This window comes from Salvia splendens, chromosome 1, assembly GCF_004379255.2.
Source record: "Salvia splendens isolate huo1 chromosome 1, SspV2, whole genome shotgun sequence".
NCBI lineage: Eukaryota > Viridiplantae > Streptophyta > Magnoliopsida > Lamiales > Lamiaceae > Salvia > Salvia splendens.
The window spans coordinates 14065035-14087388 of NC_056032.1; the positions used below are offsets into that span (position 1 = coordinate 14065035).

Sequence of the window (22354 nt, forward strand, 5' to 3'; positions counted from 1 at the left end):
GCACTCACAAACAAAACAAAACAAAACTTTTATTTCAAAATGTCGTTTACAAAAGCTAAAAAAAAACCCAAGACAGTAAAATAAATAAAAATGTGTTAACCATTCTCGTGAGCAATGTGGATAAATTATCTAAAATCCAAAAATGGAAACCCCAAACATCACACAAATCCCAAACACCCCCAATCCACTCCCCCACGCTCTCTCACCTCCGTTAACATTTCCGCTCTGTCCACCGCCAGGCGCCGCCGCGAAACCCGGCGCAGGCGCCGGGGCACCACCTCCGGGCACCACCTCGGCCGCGAGCTGCAGAGTGCTCTTGGAGGCCAAATTATCCGGCGCGAATGCGTGCTTGGCCGGCACGCCGTCGACGACCGCCGATCCGACCTGCCAGACCTGATTGAGCGCCGCTCTCCCCTCCGGCAGCGCCAGCGTGGCGAAGATCGTGATCGCGCCTTTGGAGGACTCGGCGCTCTTGCTGAGCACGTGGTAGGAGATCGGCGACTCGGAGATCGGGCCGTAGGAGGTGATGTTGTAGGTTTTGACCAGCGTGGATCCGTTAGGCGCGGCGAAGGCGAGCAGCGATTGGGCGCCGACCATGCCGGTGGCGGTCGGGTTGAGGGCCCACGCCACCCAGCCGTCGGGCTTGGCGGGCGGAGCGGTGAAGGCGATGGAGAGCGTGGGCATCGGCTTGGCCGCGGCGTCGTAGTTCCAGTGGAGAGAGGCGTCGAGTGTGGAGAGGTCGGTGCAGTTGGCGAATGTGAGGTTGTGTTTGGAGAATGTTTGAGTTTTGCAGGTGAGAGACAATGCCGGGGAGGAGAGGAGAGACACGGTGGCGACGAGGAGGAGGAGAGAGGCCATGGCTGGTTGTGTTGTGTGGAGTGGAGAGATATTTATGAAAGGGTTTATATAGAGACTAAATTCCATTAATTCTATTTTTTTAAATGCTAATAATTCATAATCCATAGTTAATTTGTACAAGATGGGAAAATTCTGTTCCCATAAGAATTTGAGAATGAAACTTGCAAAATTATATCTTATGATCGAAATATGTAGCTTATAATTTAATTGTATATGGATAATCATGTGCTAAATAGTCATAACTACCTAGCTCCTACAACTAAAATAATCTCATAACTTAATTCTAGATAGATTATCATATGATAATTAATAATGATGACGTCTAAATATACAATTTTAGTGTTACTGAATTAAATTTTATGTAAATTGTAAATATAAATAAAATTTTTACTTATAATACTTGTCCCGAACTATTTAATCATATTTACATACACATAATATGTATATGCAGGATGCTATAGCTAAGTAAGTTTGGCGTATAATTAACAAGTATAGGAGTAATTATTTTGTGACCACAAAGTCAAGTGAGTGTAATTTCTTTCGTATCATATTATTCAAAACGCATTTATGAATATCAGTTTGGAGGCTAGAGAGTTTGTTGGGAAACAAATGTAGTAGACCAGAGATGTAATAAATTAAAGTTAAACAGTATGTATACTGAAAATGTTAAATATTTTTAATTGTAAGTCATACGTATACTTAAAAATGAGGAAAAATATTTTTAGTGACGGAGGGATGTTACACGACGTTGGCAGAATGCACATTTATATTTACAAATATAAATGTTAGTATAACATATGTGGACGGGTATTTTTTGGATAAGAAAAATAAAGAGTAAAGGCCAAAAGTGGTCTTAAACATATGACGATTGTACGATTTTGGTCATAAACATTATCTTTTGAATTATTTCGTCCTGCACAATTGGAAATGGGCCACATTTAGTCATTTTTGGACGACACCATTAAAAAATGACGGTCAACGTTGGTTTAGTCAAAATCATTATTTTTAAAAATATCAAATATTCTAATATAAACCATTAAAATGACTTTGAAGGAGGAATTGAATTAGCTAAAATTGATATGGGAGAATCTGTACGCAGAGAGTATTCTTGGTCGAGCTCACCGTTAGAGTTATCACTGCTATTGCCATTGAAGCAATTGCAGCGGTTGCAGGCGCATTTCACGGAGGCGGAGGATGCTCGTTGTTATCCTCCATGTCTGAACCATTTTATCCAAATAGACCGAGCTCGGACGAAATACAGAAGACGCTGGTGTATGAACGGTCAAACACCCGTTTAAGCTGAGACTTAAACACCGGTGGCTTCACGGCGTCCCTCGGGATCCAATCGATCGAGTGAATTCTCATCGGAAAATTTGATTTTCCGCTGCTTTGGGATCACTCATCACCTGGGCGCTACGCCTCTTCTTCCTCGAGGGAGAGGCGCTCGTAGGCGGCGTTGCAGAAGGAGGCGGTCATCGTGATGATTGTGCCGCTAACGACCTGGCCCTGGGACCGCAGCGCGTTGGCCCTATCGCGGGTGGTAATGATGGGCGGTTCGGCTTGTTCTTCGACCTCGTCGCCGCCCTGTGGCCTCCGCGACAACTCGCTGCCCTTCTCTCCCGCTGCCATTGTAGCTCTGGTCACGGCCGCGCCGCGCTTTAGGCTTAGGGAGATGTTGTTCTTGTTCTCGTTGTTGTTGTTGTTGTCGTCGTCGTCCGGGTTGGCGTGGGAGTGATGGTGATGGTGCTAGAACGATTGGTGGTGGTGCCGGAGATCTCGGGCGTGGAACAGCGACAACAGATTTACGAATCGCTTCCAATAAAGGATAAGCAAGAAGACGGGTTTGCCTATTTAATTTCACTTTAATTAATTAGATTAGAATATTTGATATTTCTTGAAATTTATGATTTTGACTAAACCAACATTGACCGTCATTTTTTAACGGTGTCGTCCATAAAGGACTAAATGTGGCCCGTTTCCAATTGTACAGGACGAAATAATTTAAAAGATAATGTTTATGACTAAAATCGTAAAATTGTCATATGTTTAGGACCACTTTTGGCCTTTACTAAAAAATAAATAAATAAATAAATAAGCATAAACGATGAAATGATCAAGAATAGAAACACATGAGTGTATATGGGTATTTCGCGGAATGGAATCCCAATGTGAAGAAAAAGGATGATATGGCATTTGATGAATTGTGTTTATTAGTAGTACTCGTTTTATAAGGAGGTAGGGTAAGTCTATGTGGCCATAATGTGGCTGGCCATAAATGATATTTCAGTAAATGCCATAAATTTTGTACTTGTTCAAACAAATTTAAGGTTAATTAAAATTGTGAATTCAATATAAAATCAATAAAACATCCAATTATTTCAACTATGTATGGATCTACCATTTGAAAATCAAATTATTCAATTAAATATAAAATCGAATTGAAAATCGATTGACTTAATAAGATATCAATCAAAAAAATAATTGAGTGAAAGAAAGATAGAATTGGTAAAAATTAAAGACTCATTAATTTTATACTCCACTAATTTGCTTAAAAACCAAAATTCATTTTGTCCATTTTTTTTCTGTAACTTAATAAATGAATATAAAACAGAACAAGATTTGAATGTTAGTACTTAGAATATATTTCTAGTAAGTATATTGTGACATAATACTACAATGTATACACTAATCAGTATATATATATATATATATATATATATATAATAATAATAATAATAATAATAATAATTATTATTATATTTATTTATGAAATAATATTATGTATATATAATTAATTAATTGATAATATCAAAATATGATATTATGCTTTTATTAATGAAATACTCTTCTTTGAAAAATATTAGAATAATGTTTTTATTAATTCTAATATTTATAAGTTATTTAAATATTATGATTAAATGCATTTTAAACCAAGAATTAGTTAAAATTAAAATTATAGGTAATAATTAACAGTATTTATCCAATTATGGGCAGATTAAATAATTGGTGCTGCTTAAATTTTCATTATTAATGCATGTCTTTAATTACGATAAATTCTGTTATTAGAATTAAATAGTAGTGGTAGTAGTAGTACAGTTAAAATAGATTAAAATCATTAAACTATTTTTCGTAATTATCATTTGGGATTAATTAAGTTAATATAAGTTCAAATTGATTGTAGCATAATTCAATAGAGAATAGTAAATTTAAAAAAGAAAATTTGTTTTTATAGAATACTCCCCCTACCCACGGCATTTTTGGTTGGACACGAAGTTTAATACACAATTGGTAAAGTAAGAGACAAATGGAAAGAAAAAGATTAAAATATTGTTAGTGGAGATTGAATCTCACCTCTTTAAAGAAAGAAGAGTTTTTAAAATTAGAAAGTGTATACTCTTGTGATACGGACTAAAAAGGAAAGATTGTATAATTTTGTGGGACGGAAGAAGTACTTAAATTGAGAATATATTTATAAGAATAAGAAATTTTGTAGAAGTTTATTATGTCACACTTTATAATAGTTATAAATATGATGTCTCACACTTAAGAAATTATTAATCATATTATTTGATACTCCTAAAATTTATTTATTTTCAAAATATTTTAAAATTTGTTCATATATCAATTTATATACTTGTGATTTTTGGACTTATAAAATTATACTTTATATTTATTATGGTTTCTAAACTTTTAGACCATCTCCAGTTATACACCAAATCTCATTTTTCATGTAGAAAATTTCTCAAAGCATACTGCAAAATTGAACTTATTTTATAGAGCAACGTAAGACATAAAGCTATTGCAAATATTTTGTGAGACATATACTCAAAAATGATATAAATGATCTGAGTAAATTACTTTTTGAATCTATGTGGCATTACATTTTCTTAGCAGTGAGTATGTTGTGATATAATAGGTTAAATATACTTTATATTTAAAATTAGTTATAAACTTTAAAATTTTGTAATAATTAAATCTGAATTATTTTGAAAAATTATTAATATTATATTATAGTATGTGTTATGGTTAAAATTAAATTATTCACTATAACTAAACAGTAAATTAATCTGTAGTATAATTAAAATTGACTTGTTTTTATATCAATATACTGTTATATTTATATGTATTATATTAGCAAGTTATTTTATAGTTTAAATTAGTTTAAACAGGGGAAGGTGAAGGGAAAGGGAAGGTGAAGCTAAACATAAATAATCAATAGTAATAGAATTGAAATACCAGGAGCATATTTATTATGACTTCAAAATCATACAGTACGTATGAAATAATTTGAATAATTTTTAGTACCGCATTTTGAATTATTAAAATACGTGTTTGATTACAAATAAGTGCATGTTTGATTACTAAATAATTTTATAATAATTAAAGATTAGTATAGTTAAAACTGGCAAAATAATTAAATTAGATAACTAAAGTGTATATTTCAATGTTTTTCAAACTCCGGCATTGGGAAATAATAGAAGAAAGTATTTTTTTCATCATGGATTATAGTTGTATCTATTAAATTTCCCATCAAATAAAAAATGGAGAATGGAATTTGAAGTTCAAATTGTCTTAATTCGTATTAATGGTTGGATACAAATAGATGCTGCTACTACTACTATTAAATAGATATTCCACATAAGTATTTTATATTTAAGGGTATATTAGTCTTTAAAAAAATTGTTACTCTCTAGATGCATAAATTTCAACAATTTGGCATTAAGTATACAGAATTTTAATATTTTTTTAATATTATGACTGGTCATAATGTGTCTATTTAAGCACCACTCCATAAAGATAACACATTTCTGTATTTTTTTATAGATAATGAATCTTTCATAACAAGAGAAAGGGAAAATTGGATTAGAAATAGAAATGGAAGTCATTTTCGGGGATATGGTGCGTTTGGCACACGCATACACAAAACGTGACAACGTGAGGAGTAGAATTTGGAGGAATGCGCACGATGCGTGATGCTTCTTTTTATTTTTACTATTTTCCAAAATTTATTATTATTAAATCTTAGTCTCCTAGAATATGCTACTTTTGACTTTCGTCATTTATTCCATCACAAAATAATTTCCTTAGTTAAATTGGACCCAGATAGCTGCCCACCATAATAAATTTATCACAATCTTTAAATACTTATAATAGATTCACTATTACTTATTTTTGACAAGGCAAAACGTTTTGTGTACACACCATCCTTCTCCGGTTCCCCCTCTCCTCTATCAACGCCGATGCCTCCTTTGTACTTCCTTCGTTCCATAATAGTGGAGACATCTCTTTTCAGAATGGAGATTAAGAAAAATTATATTAAGTGAGTTAAGTAAAGGAAGAATAAAGAAGGAAAGGAAAAATACAGAGAGATGAAGAGAAAATAAAGTAAGTGAGAAGAAATTTGTTGACTTTTACTAAAAAAAGGAAATGACTCTACTATTATAGAACGTACCAAAATGATAAAATTAAGTCCACTACTATGGAACGGAGGGAGTACTATTTAATCATATTTGCGCGTACAGGAGAGTAACTCTTTTTAACAAAATAATGCATATCATTATAATATACGTAAGCAAATATTGAATGTCACTACAATGTACTTGCAAATCAACTAAGTATTATATCGGAAATGTGGTAAGCACCAGGCGGTAGGTGTTAATTTCGGTGAATTTCATGAATATCGTGTAAGTTGGCGACAATAACAAAAAGTAACTAGGGAAGAATGCATTTGTAAACAAATGGATGGCTGCACTTCAAAACGCGTTCAAAACAGTAGTCAATGAGCGAAATCATTAGCATCTTTTTGGATGGTGGTAGTTAAAATTCCATAAACGATAGTAAAAAGAGACTTTCCCTTAAGAAAAATTACATCACTGTAGCATTAAATATTCTTCTTAATTTATTTAAATGTGTTTTGCTATTTCTTAGAATTTTAGTTTTATCAATAACTCACATTGGCAAAGTTAAGCAATACCCAGCACAGCACAGCACAGCACGTGTGAAGGAAAAGTGAATGGCATTATTCAATTGGCTGCAAAAATATGATCTTTTTTTCCTTCCAAACAAATGCGGCAACCAAACCAAGTCTTGCCGCGCATGCCTAGTTCACGCACTGTATATATGTCAACCATGGGTAGATTGGAAAATAGGTAACCCATTTTCACATTTAATATTTTATATTATCATATTAAATGGAAAATAGGTAACCCATCCCTAGTTCATGCAATTTTTTGCTATTAAAAATTTACTATCGGATTTCTACTACGTTGTAATTATTACCGGCAGATTAATGACTCAAACAATCGCAGAAAGTTTTCCGACTATAAAATCCACATTTATACTGCATCTAATACGACCATATCTTGGGGAATATCCCTCACATCCTAATATTCTCTCCGTCCCAAACTCCCACTTTAGCATTCCCATTAAGTTTTGCACGAGTTTTTAAAAAGGTAAAGAAAAAATTGGTTAAAAAAGGTAGTAGAATGTAGATCTCATTTTTATATGTTATTAGTTCTGTAATAAAATGTTAGTGGAATGTGTGGCCTTTACTATATATGGAAGATTCTAACCGGGACTCCTAATGCGGGACGAACTAAACTGACTGAGACTGCTAAAGTGAGACGGAGAGAGTATTATTTAGTTTAGTATTGATTTAACATATATTTCTCATATATTCTTAGGATATTTATTTATTTTTTCATTAAGTTAGGGCATATCTTTGTAAATATGAGACATTAGATTCTTCTCAATCAATCCAAAAATACAATTATCCTTATTTTATTTTCACGTTTTTATTCAATTCTGTATCTGATGGTTGGGCGAATTTTTGATGGTGATGAATGCTGGAAAATACAGATCACGACACAGAGATTTACGTGGTTCGATTTACTGAGGTAAATCTACGTCCACGGGAAGAAAAGAGGGCAGAGTTGTATTGCTTGATCTGTTTTCTACAGCTTACAATACAGACTTGCTATTTGATCTTTTATCTCTAGAGAGCTTCTTTAGAACTTAACCTTTTTCTATCTGATCTAAGTTCTATTTATACATTGAACCAAGATCGTGGCATGCAGCACCATTTACTAGGCAGTGGATGTCGTGGAGATCGTGGCGATCTTGCATGGGTCCACTATCCTGCATGAGTTAATGACTGCTTGACACCACTAAATAGATCGTGGGTGTAGTGGAGGTGGAAATCCTGCATGAGTCCACTATCTCCTAGTTCGGTCGAATACTGAGACCGAACTGCTGAATTATTGCCGAGCAGCTTTTGCCGATCTGAGAGTAGAGCTTGATGCCGACCTGAGAGCAGAGTTTGATTGGTTGGCTTTTACCGAGCTGTAGGCTGGGGCCGAACTCTTTGGTTGTGCCGAACTGAACTCTTTAGTCATGCCGGACTGATACTCTTTAGTCATGCCGAACTGATACTCTTTCTTGGGCTTTAGGCTGATGGGCTTTACTGCTGTTGGGCTTGTTTAGTACGTACTCCATCACTACCCCCCCCGAAAAGCGAAGTGAATCACTTCGGCATTCTGGATAAAGGTACGGGGTAAGTTGATGTTTGTCCTCGGTCTGATGAAGTGAACTCTTCTTTGACCGGACTTGGTTTGTGTCCTAATTTGGCGAGTTTTATCGCTCGGATCGGACTTTCCGTTGTCCTAATTTGGGGATCGGACTTTCCCTTGTCCTAATTCGGCGAGTTTTATCGCGTGGATCGGACTTTCCCTTGTCCTAATTCAGGCAAGTTTTATCGCGTGAATCGGACTTTTGTTGCAGTTCGTTTCAGACGAAGTGCTTGATTTTTAAGCCGAATTGTGGTCTTGTATCCTCTTTAGAAGCTTGGACTTCACAATCGTTGGCTTATTGCAGTTCGTTTCAGACGAACTGCTTGTTTAAGCTGAATTGTGGTCTTGTATCCTCTTTAGAAGCTTTGACTCACAATCGTTGGCTTGTATATGTTCTAAGAAGGGGATCAGCCTTCGAAGAACAAGATACCTCAGTAACATTTGTAAGAGACGACACGCACATAGACAGACAAAACACACCTAGACAAATAAAAAGCACTTAGAGACAAAAACGCACAGAGACAAACAAAGACCAAGCAAACCAAAGAAAGCACATTGACCGAACAGGACTCAAGACTGACTGACCGGACTGTCTCTTACAAATGGAACTTCTTGAGGTTGGAAATGTGCCATGTTCGGGGGTACCTGTTCTCCTGACATGTGAGCCAATTTGTAAGACCCTTTGCCGAGGACTTCTGACACCCGATACGGACCTTCCCATGTGGGTTCGAGCTTGCCCAACTTTTCTGCTCGGCTTACTTCGTTGTTTCTCAAGACGAGATCTCCCACTTGAAATTGCAGCTTCTTCACCCTTTGGTTGTAATACCGGGCTACTTGCTCTTTGTACTTGGCTGCTTTTATGCATGCCAATTCTCTTCTTTCTTCGGCAAGATCTAGCTCGGCTCTCAGTCCGTCGTCATTCATTTCTGCTGAGAAGTTTAGAGTTCGGGGACTGGGTATGCCGATCTCCACCGGAATCACGGCTTCAGTGCCGTACACAAGACTGTACGGAGTTTCACCGCTGGAGGTTGTGGGTGTAGTTCGGTAGGACCATAGGACTTGAGGGAGATTTTCTACCCATTATCCTTTGGCTTGTTCTAACCGAGCTTTTAACCCTTTCACCAGGATACGATTTGTTACCTCCGTTTGTCCGTTTGCTTGTGGATGAGAGACCGAAGTGAACCGCTGTTGAATATTCAGCTCTTGGCACCAATTCTTGAACGTCTTGTCGGTGAACTGAGTCCCGTTATCCGAGATGAGGATGTGGGGTATGCCAAATCGGCACACTATGTTCTTCCAGACGAAATCCAATGCCTTCGAGCTCGTTATCGCAGCTAATGGTTCAGCCTCCACCCACTTCGTGAAGTAGTCCACGGCAACGATAAGGAATTTCATTTGCCGAGGAGCTTGAGGAAGTGGTCCCACTATGTCTATGCCCCATTGCATGAAAGGCCAAGGGCTTTGCATAGTGTATAGATCGGTCTGCGGCATCCTTGGGACATTTGCATGAATTTGGCACTTCGTACACTTCTTGACGAGCTGCACTGCCTCTTGTACCATGGTTGGCCAATAATATCCCCATCTCAGAACTTTTTTAGCTAAAGCTCTGGCTCCGATGTGGCTACCGTACGATCCTTCATGAACTTCTCTGAGGATGTAGTCCGTCTCTTCTGGTCCTACGCACCGCAATAACGGCTGGAGGTAAGACTTTCTAAAGAGGACTCCTTCATGAAGTTCGTACCGAAGTGCTCGGCACGTGATCTTCCGAGCTTCTCTCTTATCCTCGGGCAATTGTCCTTGATCCAGATACTGCAAGATCGGCGTCATCCAGTTCGGCGAGCTGGATACTGAATGTACCTCGGCTTCATCAATGCTTCGATGCATTAATTCTTCCGCCTTTGAGCTCGGATCTGAGGCCAACTTACTTAAGGTATCTGCTCGGCTATTTTCCGCTCTGGGAATGCGGATTATCCGAAAATAGGAGAAACTTCGGCTGATGCTTTGCGCTTTGTCCAAATACTTCTTCATTCTCTCGTCACGAGCTTCACTTGTACCCAACATGTGATTTACTATGACTTGTGAATCACAATGGACTTTGAGAGATTTGACGAGCAGACTTTGCGCTAACTGGAGTCCGGCCAGGAGGGCTTCGTACTCGGCTTCATTATTAGTAGTGGGGAATAGGAACCGAAGTGAGTAGGTTACCTCGTGTCCGTCGGGAGCGACAAGTAAAATACCAGCTCCACTTCCCGTTTTATTCGAAGCTCCATCTACGAATCCGCTCCAGCAGTCCGGCGGCTCTTCTTCGGATTCCAAGGGCTGTGCTAGTTCGGCATTGGTAGAATTTTTCTGTTCGGCAATGACAGGGATTGCTTGATCGAACTTGGCCTCTGCAAGAAAATCTGCCAAGGCTTGTCCCTTGATGGCTTTTCGAGGTAGGTACTCGATTGAGTGTTCTCCCAGCTCTATGGCCCATTTGGCGATTCTGCCTGATGCTTCTGGCTTGGTCAAAACTTGCCGAAGAGGCAGATCGGTTAAGACGCATACCTTGTGAGCATAGAAGTATGGCCGCAGTCTCCTTGCTGCATTTACTAACGCCAGAGCAATTTTTTCCAGAGGTTGATACCTTGTTTCTGGACCTCTTAATGCTCGGCTTGTAAAGTAGATGGGAAACTGCTTTAGGCCTTCTTCTCGTACAAGCACCGCGCTAATGGTTTGATCGGATGCCGCTAAGTATAAGAAAATCACTTCGGCATCTGTTGGAGCAGAGAGAATTGGAAGCTCGGCTAAATAACTTTTGAGCTCGTCAAAAGCCTTTTTCTGCTCGGCTCCCCACTCAAACTTTGGTGCCTTTTTTAACACTTTGAAGAACGGCAGTTGCTTTTCGGCTGCTTGGGAAAGGAATCTATTCAATGCGGCTAGACATCCAGTTAGTCTTTGCACATCGTGTATGGACTTCGGCATCGCCATGTTCTGAATAACTTGAACTTTTGAGGGATTTGCCTTGAGTCCGTCCTTTGAAACCCAACAACCCAGAAATTTTCCCGAATCTACCAAAAAGGTACATTTTTGGGGGTTGAGTTTGAGGTTGGCTTTTCGGAGCACGTCGAGAGTGGATTTGAGGTTGTCTTCGTACTCCGAAGTGCTTTTGCTTTTGACAACTATGTCGTCGACATACACTTCAACCTGTTTTCCGATTAGGTGCCGAAAAAGCTTGTCTACCATCCTTTGATAAGTGGCTCCGGCATTCTTTAAACCGAATGGCATCTTTTTATAAGCGAAAATGCCGAAATCGGTAATGAAAGCTGTTTTCGGAGCGTCACTCTCATCCATCAACACTTGGTGATATCCTTTGTATAAATCAAGAAAACAGAAAATTTCGAAGCCGATCAAAGCTTCTACTTTTTTGTCTATGTTCGGAAGGGGATAGCAATCTTTAGGACAGTGCTTGTTTAGATCGGTAAAATCTATGCACATCCGCCATCCTCCTTCTTTTTTCTTGATCATCACAGGATTGGCCAGGATTGGCCACCCAAGAAGGATATTTCACCTCGAATAGTACATCCGCTTTTAGTAATTGGCGGACTTCGTCATGGATGACTTGGCTTCTTTCTGCCGCAAAGAGTCTTTGCTTCTGTTTTACTGGCCGGATTGAAGGATCAATATTTAACCGATGAGTGATTACCTCGGGGGGCACTCCGGTCATGTCCAACGGAGACCATGCAAAGACATCTTTGTACTCCTTGAGGAGCTGAATGGTCTTTTCCCGGAGTAGAGGCGTTCCTGCGAAGCCGATCTTGACCGTTCTGGATGGATCATCTTCGTATAACTGAACGGTCATTGAGTTCGGCTCTGAAGTGACTTCGGTCATCTCGCTTGCCTCTGACTCCGGTTGCTGTGATTGCTATGCTTGATGGTGCCGAACTGATTGCTCGGCACTTTTAAGCGCAATCTGCAGACATTCTTTTGCTCTTTTTTGATCACCTCGGATGACCGCTATCCCACCTTTAGTGGGGATCTTGATGGTGAGGTGATAAGTAGAGCAAACGGCCCGAACTGTGTTGAGCCAGTCTCTCCCCAGGATGATGTTGTACGGGGACCGAGCTTTCACCACAAAGAACTCGATCATCGTATTGGAGCTTGTAGGCGCTTTTCCCACCGTGATCGGAAGGCTGATAATACCTTCAGGGCGGGTGTCCTCCTGGGCGAAACTTTTCAGAGGAAGTGGAGCCGGACTGAGCCGAGCTGGATCCACTTCCATTTTATCGAAACATTCTTTTAAAAAGAATGCTGACTGACGCTCCTGTATCCACAAATACTCTGTGGATCAGTTTGTTTGCCACTCCGGCTTGAATGACAATAGCGTCTTGGTGAGGAGAGATGGCTGGGACGGGATCGGCATCTGAAAATGTAATCACTTCGTCTTTCTTCAGCCTTTTATGTGTTGGCTCCTCTTGATTGGAACCTCTGCGTTCTGCTTTTAGGGACGACTTAGTCTTCCCGGCAGGGAGAGCATCAATAGTCTGGATTACTCCATCATATTGCGGCTCGTCGTCGTCTTCGGGATCCTCATGCCTTTTCGGATCCTGAGGATTGCAGTTCGCACCTCTCTGCCTTTTGTTCTTTTTCGGCTGCTTGCTTTGGTATTTTTTTAACGTTCCTGTTTTCACAAGAACATCAATACCTGCAGCCAAATTTCGGCACTCCTCGGTATCGTGACCGTGGGCTTGATGGAAGGAGCAATATTGATCCTGAGGTCGCCGCGCGGCTGATTTCGTCATCCGCTTTGGTTTTTCGAACATATCGGAATGTAGTTCGAAAATTTCCGCTCTTGACTTGTTTAATGGTACGAACTGAGCGGGCGGCTTCTCAGGATTGAGACGTGGCCCCAATCTGCCTTGTACCGGTGCCCTTTGAATTCTTTCAAAAGGAGTTCGGCGAGGAAGCACCTGGCCGCTTTGATCGGGCTTCTTTTTCTCTTCTCGGGATGAGCTGTCTAAAGACCGTTTTCGACGGTCTGCCTCATCCGCACGGGAAAACTGGTCCGCAATGTCCCACATTTCTTGAGCTGTTTGCGGACCGCACTCCACGAGCTTTCTGTAGAGAGCTCCGGGCAGGATTCCATTTTGGAATGCCGAAATGACAAGTAGATCGTTGAGATCATCTACTTGTAGGCATTCCTTGTGGAATCTCGTCATGAAGTCGCTGATCTTTTCGTCGCGACCTTGACGTATAGAAAGCAGCTGAGCCGAAGTGATCCGGGCTTCCGCTTTCTGAAAGAACCTCCTGTGGAAAACATCCATTAGATCTCGGTAAGATCTAATGCTGCCTTGGGGGAGGCTATCGAACCACCTTCTCGCGTTCCCGATAAGCAGCTCGGGGAACAGCTTGCACATATGGACCTCATTGAGACCCTGGTTCGCCATGTTATACTGATAGCGTCCCAGGAAGTCATGAGGATCCACCAACCCGTCATAAGTCATTGACGGTGTCCGGTAGTTCCGCGGCAAAGGAGTTCGGGTGATATCGTCCGAGAACGGAGTCTTTAATGCTCCGTACATGGCAAACCCGACATCTCTTCGGTACGGAGGAGATGGAGTTCTCCTGTGGTTCCGGTACCGAGGAGGAACAGGAACATGTCGGGGTTGAGGATTCTTTCTCCTGGAAGACACGTCACTACTGCGGTAGTGACTTTCATGTCTGGATGAGGAGGGAGAATCCGCCGTTGTCTTCTCCGGCTGTTGGCTCTTCTGCAGGAAGGTTAAGAACTCATCCTGCTTCTCAGCCAAGAACAGCTTGACAGCTTCATTTAAATCGGGCTGCTGGGAAGACTCGGTGCGATCTCTCCTGGAGTGGCTTGTTCCTTCTTCGTGAGAACCGGAGGTAGATGTCTCCCGAGGCCGTTTTTCAGACCTGCGAGCTGGACTAGCTTCCTCACGGTTATCACGAACGGTATTACGGGTAGTATGTGATCTGGTATGCATTTTTTTGGGGTGGAAAAAGGGTCAAAAATTCGCTTTATCACAAATTTGGTTCTCTGCTTCCCACAGACGGCGCCAGTGATGGTTGGGCGAATTTTTGATGGTGATGAATGCTGGAAAATACAGATCACGACACAGAGATTTACGTGGTTCGATTTACTGAGGTAAATCTACGTCCACGGGAAGAAAAGAGGGCAGAGTTGTATTGCTTGATCTGTTTTCTACAGCTTACAATACAGACTTGCTATTTGATCTTTTATCTCTAGAGAGCTTCTTTAGAACTTAACCTTTTTCTATCTGATCTAAGTTCTATTTATACATTGAACCAAGATCGTGGCATGCAACACCATTTACTAGGCAGTGGATGTCGTGGAGATCGTGGCGATCTTGCATGGGTCCACTATCCTGCATGAGTTAATGACTGCTTGACACCACTAAATAGATCGTGGGTGTAGTGGAGGTGGAAATCCTGCATGAGTCCACTATCTCCTAGTTCGGTCGAATACTGAGACCGAACTGCTGAATTATTGCCGAGCAGCTTTTGCCGATCTGAGAGTAGAGCTTGATGCCGACCTGAGAGCAGAGTTTGATTGGTTGGCTTTTACCGAGCTGTAGGCTGGGGCCGAACTCTTTGGTTGTGCCGAACTGAACTCTTTAGTCATGCCGGACTGATACTCTTTAGTCATGCCGAACTGATACTCTTTCTTGGGCTTTAGGCTGATGGGCTTTACTGCTGTTGGGCTTGTTTAGTACGTACTCCATCAGTATCGTTCTTGGTTTGATCAATGGGCAAGTTCTCTCGACGGCCTTTCATCCCTCCGCCGATAGCAATCGCGCCACCGGAATCTCATATCCTCTTGCATTTTCATTTTAGGCTGACGCTCATCGTTAAAATTCTGTTGCATATCACGCTTCCACTAGAGATCAGAGTTGCCAACTGTTGGTCGTTGTAGCCTTCATAGAGTCTCTCTCCATGAGGATCGATATGAGGGTTATAGTTCCAATCATTATCTTCTTCTTATCAATGTTATCTCCCATTCTAATTTTTGTTGCTTGGTCTCATCTCAATTGAGATGTTTGTGTCTCTTGGAGTATTATGTTAAATTCTAGTGTTTTGGTGATTTGGATTTGTGCTTGCTCTTCACTTATAATTTTGAGCGTTTTGTTACATGTAAAAAAGCAATTGAAATGTTTCGTTTCGAACTCATGGGTGAAAGTTTAGACTGTTTACACATAAAAATTAAAAGGTGCAGTGGAGTAATTGGTTTTCGTGTACATATATAGATGTCTCGCTTAATTCATTTCAATATTGGTTGATGTATAGTTTATATCTATAAAATGATTGACTTTTTTATTTATGTGTGTTTATTTTTTTAATTAAAATCCTATACTTTATAGATTTTACCAATTACACTAAATTTCAAATTAATCACAATTATTATAAGCATTACCCTTAAAAAGAACCACAATCCATTCTTCCAAAAAAACAATACACGACTTAGTTTGAAATAAAAATATAGCCCACTAGAATATCAGCATTTTTTTTTCGAAAAAAAGGCCCAAATAAAATTCGCTCATGTATCACTTAGTATTACAATTTCATTTTCAATGAGAATGGGCAAGAGAATCTGATCATTTTGATTCTACTGCTACAGATGCAGAAAATTCATGAGGTGCTATTATTAAAATTTTGTATATGAATAATAGAAAAATAAATTGATTTGGAGACTTGCCATATCCACATAAATAAATAATACTTTTTCCGTCCCACAAGAATATGCGCTCTTTCATTTTTACTCCGTCCCACAAGAATATGTATTTTCTAATTTTGAAAACTCTTTTCTCTATAATGAGGTGAGACTCATTCTCCACTAACAATACTTTAATTACTTTATTTCTCTACTTCTCTCTTACTTTATCAATTTTTGCATTAAAACTTGGGTAGAACCCAAAGTGCATATTGTTTGAGGACGGAGGGAGTAAGTATTCTTAGATCGAACAAATGACAATACATGCATTCAAGTGCTTCGATAGTTTACTGATTTCGAATTTAAAACATCAATTATGAATGGATAGCTTTTAATTGGTTCAATAACAAATTGGGGTACTCTATGGTAGTAATAATTAAAATTTAAAACATTCTGAAATATTCACGTTTTGCGCTGCAAAGTGTGCTTCACTTTGATTGGTCATTCTATTATTAGAACTCGAGTAATTTTGTCTCCATCCTCAACGACAAAACATTTTGCATAAGATCTCAATAACATATAAATAATGATTGAAGTTGAACCAATGCAAGCTCATTACCTTATGAATATGAAAAAAAAATATTTCCTTTACCAATAGCAGTTACACGTCACACTACCCACGACAAATATTTTAAAAAAAAAAGGTTTGCAAAATTATATCCAAATTTATTACTCCATGTAAATCAATTTAGAAACAGCATAGGGTGCCATATGTCCACAAAAAGTTAAAAAGCTCATTTTTGCAAAATGTGAGGAAAATGAAGTTGTGTGCAGTCACACATGGTAGACTGATACTCAAGACATGAAGTTGTGTGAGGAAAATGAAGTTGTGTGCTCGAAGGAAAGCTCACGAATTGCTGATTTTCGGACGTTCTCCGATGAACAACAATTTGGAAACGAAATATGATATTCTTGTTACTCAAGACAAGTTTGTGGAAAATAATATATTCATTGAATTCTCAAAGTGATAACAATAACTCCTATTTATAATGCTACTGACTTAATGAACAAGAAAATAAAGATATAGAAATAGATATGTTAAATCCCTATAATATCTAAACTAAATAATAATAATAATAATAAAGGCGTATCATAGACCCCTTTTTTCCTTTCCCCCATCAATTTAATCAGTGGGTGTCTCTGATAACAACAATGGCAAATTATGTGACACATTTTTTCTCTTGCATTATCGACTTAACTATTTTCCTTCTTCTTATGTGCAGAATGAACACGTTGGCAGAAATATTCTATTTCAAACAGTGAAAGCATAGCCATAATAATTCTAATGTTCATTTTTGTTTTCTTTTTTTTGTTTTATTATCTGGATGAGTTGTCCTGTTTTGGGAAATAGCGTTAAATACCAATATTTTGGAGAGGTTCCACCATATAAGGAGCTCTTTGACATTGTCTGATATTTAATTTATTTTAATAAAAAATGTAAATTTAAGTTCTTAGGTATGTGATTTTCAATCAAAAGAAATTATTGCGGATACACACACTGACTCCACCTAGTTTCCATGTTAGCTCTGAGGTGGCATAGTTTGTCGATTGCGACTGTGATTATGTATTAGTACTCCCTCCGTCCCGAGCTACTCGCTCATTTCCTTTTCGGCACGGAGATTAAGGAATGAGTGTATAGGAAAGTCAAAAATGACGGCTGTAGGTGAAAATTTTTACTAAAAATGGAAAGAGTGCAAGTAACTTGGGACGCCCAAAAAGGAAATACGTGCGAGTAGTGCGGGACGGAGGGAGTATTATATTTATGAAATAGTAGTATTAATATTTAATAAGTACACACTATTTATACGCAAAATTCATATAAAAGTAGTGACCCCTATTAAAACTCCACCAAACATTCTATCCAAAAAAGAACGCTACACCAAACATAAATGATTGACATGCACTAGAAGCTTCATTCATTTCATTTATTAATTAATTATTTCATATTTTAAATATTAATTATTTATTCATCATATCACCTCAGAGTTGCATTATCTTAAAACTCAATCTGTAAAACTGAGTTACAGCGGATTGCTAGTGAGAAATGTAGAAAAGAGAGATAGAACGAAAAAAAGGGCTAAAGAATATCACTATACCAACACTTTATTCCAATCCTTTCATCATCTTTACCCAAAAGGTAGATTCTTATATTCATCAACCACGAACTAAGGGCGGGCGTGTTTGGCGTCACCTGAGAATATAACAACCTGGAAGACGTCGAAACAGAAACAAAAATACGAATATCCGAACAACAGAACTTATCGATTTCCAGTTTCATCCTGCTAGCCGTCCAATGTATGACAGCAGTAAAAAAATAGAATGAAGAGCAGTGTTACACAGAGAGATATTTGATTAGGTAGGTGCGTTGCTGACCAGGTAAAAAGCAAGGGACCAAACACAGAAAAGTTTGGTGCCATTTTGATGGACCACGGAGCAAGACAACACAGGGCCATTCAATGTGCCCCCATTACTCTCGTTGTGACAGATCTCTGTCACGTGGGAGGGCGTTAGCAGATGCCTAAACACCACCCTCCAGTCGGAGATGAACCTGTTCAATACATCGCAAAGTGTAGCAAAGGAAAGTAGTCTAGCTCATGTGATACATCTAATAAAGTTGAACTACTAAGAATTCAATCAAAGCAAGCATATGCTCACAAAACCATCGATGAACTTTTCACAGTAAAAAGCATACTATTCACAACTATAAGCCGAGATCAAAACCTTTCTCCAACGCGAATATACACAAGGGGTAAAAATGACCACGAGATACCTCAAGATCGTTTTCAAAAGTAGGGTTGTCACCAGAATTTACAGAATATATGTGCTCACATTTATGCGCTGTGGTTGATGTTGACAGCTCTGTTCATCCTATCAAGAATGCCATTAGCCTTCCTCTTTGCCCTAGAAGTGCCGTCTTGAACGAGCTTAGATAGTGTGCGAAGTCTGTTCTCCTCTTCTTTCATGTCCCTCCATGTACTCGGATCACTGTAGCAGATTGTATGCAAAATGGCCACGCAGTTCTCCTTATTGCGGGGACAAGGATTCTCTCTTATGATGCGGAGCAAGTAAGGGACTGTACCCATGTCGATCATCATCTCAACCGACTTCTGGTTGGTCGAAAGCATAGCAAGAATCGCCAACAACTCATTCACATGTGTTCCTTCCTTGACCTTTTTCACAATCACTCCAACCGCGCCATCTTTTACAGCTTGCACCTTATTCTCATGGAGGATACACAGGCTGAAAATCGCAGAGGCAGCATCTTTCATTGCCAAATCATGCCCTTCGTCCAGCAGCATGATGAGGGGTTTCAAGCCGCCCAATTTCCCAATCATTTCCTTGTTTGAGTCAAGGGCGCTCAATGTGAACAGGGCTGCAGCTGCATTGGTTCTTATCCGCACAGTGGCAGTCTCTGGCCTCACAGCATTAATAAGAATCTGAATCACATTAGGCGTCTCTGCAACGCGCCTCTTGTTATTGTCGTGGATGGAGATGTTCAAGATCGTGGTGATGACGTCCTCTAGCAGGCCTTGATGAATTGTGGTATTTACTCGAGAGAGCACAGACACTAGCTGTGGAATAGCCTTTTCAGATTCAGCAAATAACGAGCGAATGGAAGGAATTTGTTTTGTCAACTGACGCAGTCTTTTAGCAGCTTCAATCTGGTCAGATAATAACGTGGACGACAATTTGGCCAGGTGATGATGGACTTCCAGTGTGTCGGCCTCGGACAAGGCCTCCCCGTCATTGTAATTACATTCTGGCAGTTTGATCCCACGAATCTCGCACCAGTTCGTTATCATATCGCGGATCAAATGGTTTGGTACGAGAGCAGTGTGTGACAGCACCTGCTCGGTTTGAGGGCACGTCCTCTTCCCAGATTTAAGCCAGTTTTGAATGTAGGCACGATCATATGTCTGCCAATATTCACAAAACAGATCCCCATTAAACAATCGACACTCAACAAAATCTAACAGAGAAATTCAAATATATTTGGAAAAAGTAAAACACTACAAAACCAAAAGATAGGGAAAATTCAATCCGGAAAAATGGATCCAATCAACCGCATAGGAATTTCCCTCTTTTTGAGAGAAGCAACATTTAAACTCCCCAAAAATCCCCACAATGATCGGAGCCATCACATAAACAGACCATATTTTCACACACACAATTAGGCCAATTTAACCGTCGAAACACATACATTGACAGAGCATAATTTCACACACACACACACACACACAATTGCAACCAAATTCATAACCTAAACAGAGACACAGACACAATAGCAACCAAATTCATAACCTAAAATGAAGAAGAAGAAGACAGAGACACACAATTGCAACCAAATTGAGAACCTAAAAAGAAGAAGACAGACCATGATTTCGCAGAGAGGGAGAGAATGGAGAACGAACCAGTCCGGTGCAAAGAATGACAGGATCACTCATAAGTTTCTTGGAGAGAGGGCACTTGAACTCCTCCGGTACGGCGACGGGGATGGAATCTTGACATTGGAGCTCCAAATCAGCAGTCTTCTTGAGTTTCAAATCCTTCAACACAGAGAGCATTTGGTGCGCCCTATCGACCGTCTTGAGATTGAGGTCTTCATCCTCCACGATCGCCTCCAACAGCTTCTGCAGCTCTTTCTTCAACTCGATTGCTTTCAGCCTGATCTCCCCATCCCCTTCGCTATTCGCCATATTATTAGCTCAACCCGAAAAATTCAATTGCATACAGAATCTCCACTCGCCGCAGCATATAATTCGCAATTGAATTCTCTCTCTCTCAGAAAGGAGGCTGTACCTGTATTGTATGAGATGCGAGTGAAGTGTCCAATACGAACAAGTGCTCGTGTGTGTGTGTGTGTGTGTGTGTGTGTGTGTGATGGTGTAGGTTTGGTTTGTAGAGAAGAGAAGGCGTGGTGGGGACGGTTATCAAGCAATCAGTGAATCCATGGCTGGACAGCTGGCACTAGGGTGTTTTCTCAATTCTCATGCACAATTACTGGACTAATTAATTACTACCACCTAATTTACAGATTAATTTACTGGAGCATTTCGTTTTTGAAATTTTAGGGCATTCACAATGGGGCAGATGATAGTTCGCCCGATGTATCGAGCAACCTATCGCCCGTCACTGTAGGTATGCGGACGATGGCACATCCATCGTCCGCGCCCTATGCTTCGTCCTCAGATGATACGCGTTCGACCACGCATCGTCCGCGGTATAGTCCGCCCCACTGTGGGCGAGGCTGACGATACCGCGGATGATGCTGAGCGTTTTCCTTTTTTTTTAATTCTTCAAAATTTTTATATATATACACCACAATCTCCTTCCATTCTCACTCTTCCATTCTCACTCTTCCATTCTTTATTTACACTATAAAATGAATCTCGGTGATTACCCAAGTCCGAATAGTCCGATGTTTGGTGGTGGTGCACGGTGGCCGGGTACAGACCCTAATGAATATCGGCCCTTCGACTCCAACACCCAGTACGATCCCAATTTCAGTACGGATTCGTATGGGCTGTCAGATATGGAGCCTTCTCCCACCCGCGCCCCCGCCCCACCCCGCCGCGCCTTTGGCTCCGCCGCCGCTGTGGCCGCCTCTGCCTCGGGCTCCGCCACCAAAAAGAAGCGGAATAGGCAAAGGGCCCAAAAGTTGCCGCTTCCGGAGAAGAATGAAGAGTTCGCCCCAGGGAGGACAAACTACAACCTGGATAAAACCATCGTCTTAGCAGGTGTTAGATTGATATTTCAGAGGACCCGGTGTTTGCCAACAACCAAAAGCAAATAGCGTATTGGGAGCGCATTGCTGGGTGCTACAACGAGGCCAAGCCGCCGACCGCCTACAAGCGCCATAGGGAGCAGCTCCGCAAGCACTTGGATCAGGTGAAGAAGCAGATCAATTTGTTCTCGGCGGAGTGCGAGAAGTGCTTGAGGGAGCAGGGCAGCGGTGAGAGTTTGACTGATGTGCGTGATACAGCGTTTGCGTCGTACATTTAATTGTACGACGATTTCAAGCATTACAACACCTGGCTCCTCTTGAAGGACAAGCAGAAGTTCCAAGGAGGGATTCTGCCCCTATCAGCTGAGGCGAAGAGGACGAAGAACATCGCCACTGGTGATTATACGAGCAGCGAAGCACATCCGATGGACCTCAACCAGCCGATGTGCGAGAATGAGAGTTCCGTCACATCGA

At 40.2% G+C, this 22354-nt stretch overlaps 2 protein-coding genes across 2 annotated transcripts; both read right to left on the bottom strand.

Moving 5' to 3' along the window:
- Positions 1–13: 13 nt before the first annotated feature.
- Positions 14–912, bottom strand: LOC121796335 (auxin-induced in root cultures protein 12-like). Its single transcript, XM_042195180.1, has one exon. It carries the CDS (start codon positions 856–858, stop codon positions 130–132), a length of 729 nt encoding a protein of 242 aa, XP_042051114.1. The 5' UTR covers positions 859–912; the 3' UTR covers positions 14–129.
- Positions 913–18764: 17852 nt separating this feature from the next.
- Positions 18765–21061, bottom strand: LOC121743417 (U-box domain-containing protein 9-like). The gene is made up of 2 exons (XM_042136727.1): positions 20568–21061; positions 18765–20072 (listed from the first exon to the last, which is right to left on the bottom strand). The coding sequence occupies exons 1-2, from the start codon at positions 20850–20852 to the stop codon at positions 18987–18989; spliced, it is 1371 nt and encodes a 456-aa protein (XP_041992661.1). The 5' UTR covers positions 20853–21061; the 3' UTR covers positions 18765–18986.
- Positions 21062–22354: the final 1293 nt, after the last annotated feature.

Bases quoted from the DNA above. Each gene is read 5' to 3' on its own strand.
- LOC121796335 (XM_042195180.1), bottom strand. From the start codon at position 858: ATGGCCTCTCTCCTCCTCCTCGTCGCCACCGTGTCTCTCCTCTCCTCC.
- LOC121743417 (XM_042136727.1), bottom strand. From the start codon at position 20,852: ATGGCGAATAGCGAAGGGGATGGGGAGATCAGGCTGAAAGCAATCGAG. The intron at 20,073-20,567 runs GTTCGTTCTCCA...GAATATTGGCAG, and splicing joins TCATTCTTTGCACCGGACTG to ACATATGATCGTGCCTACAT.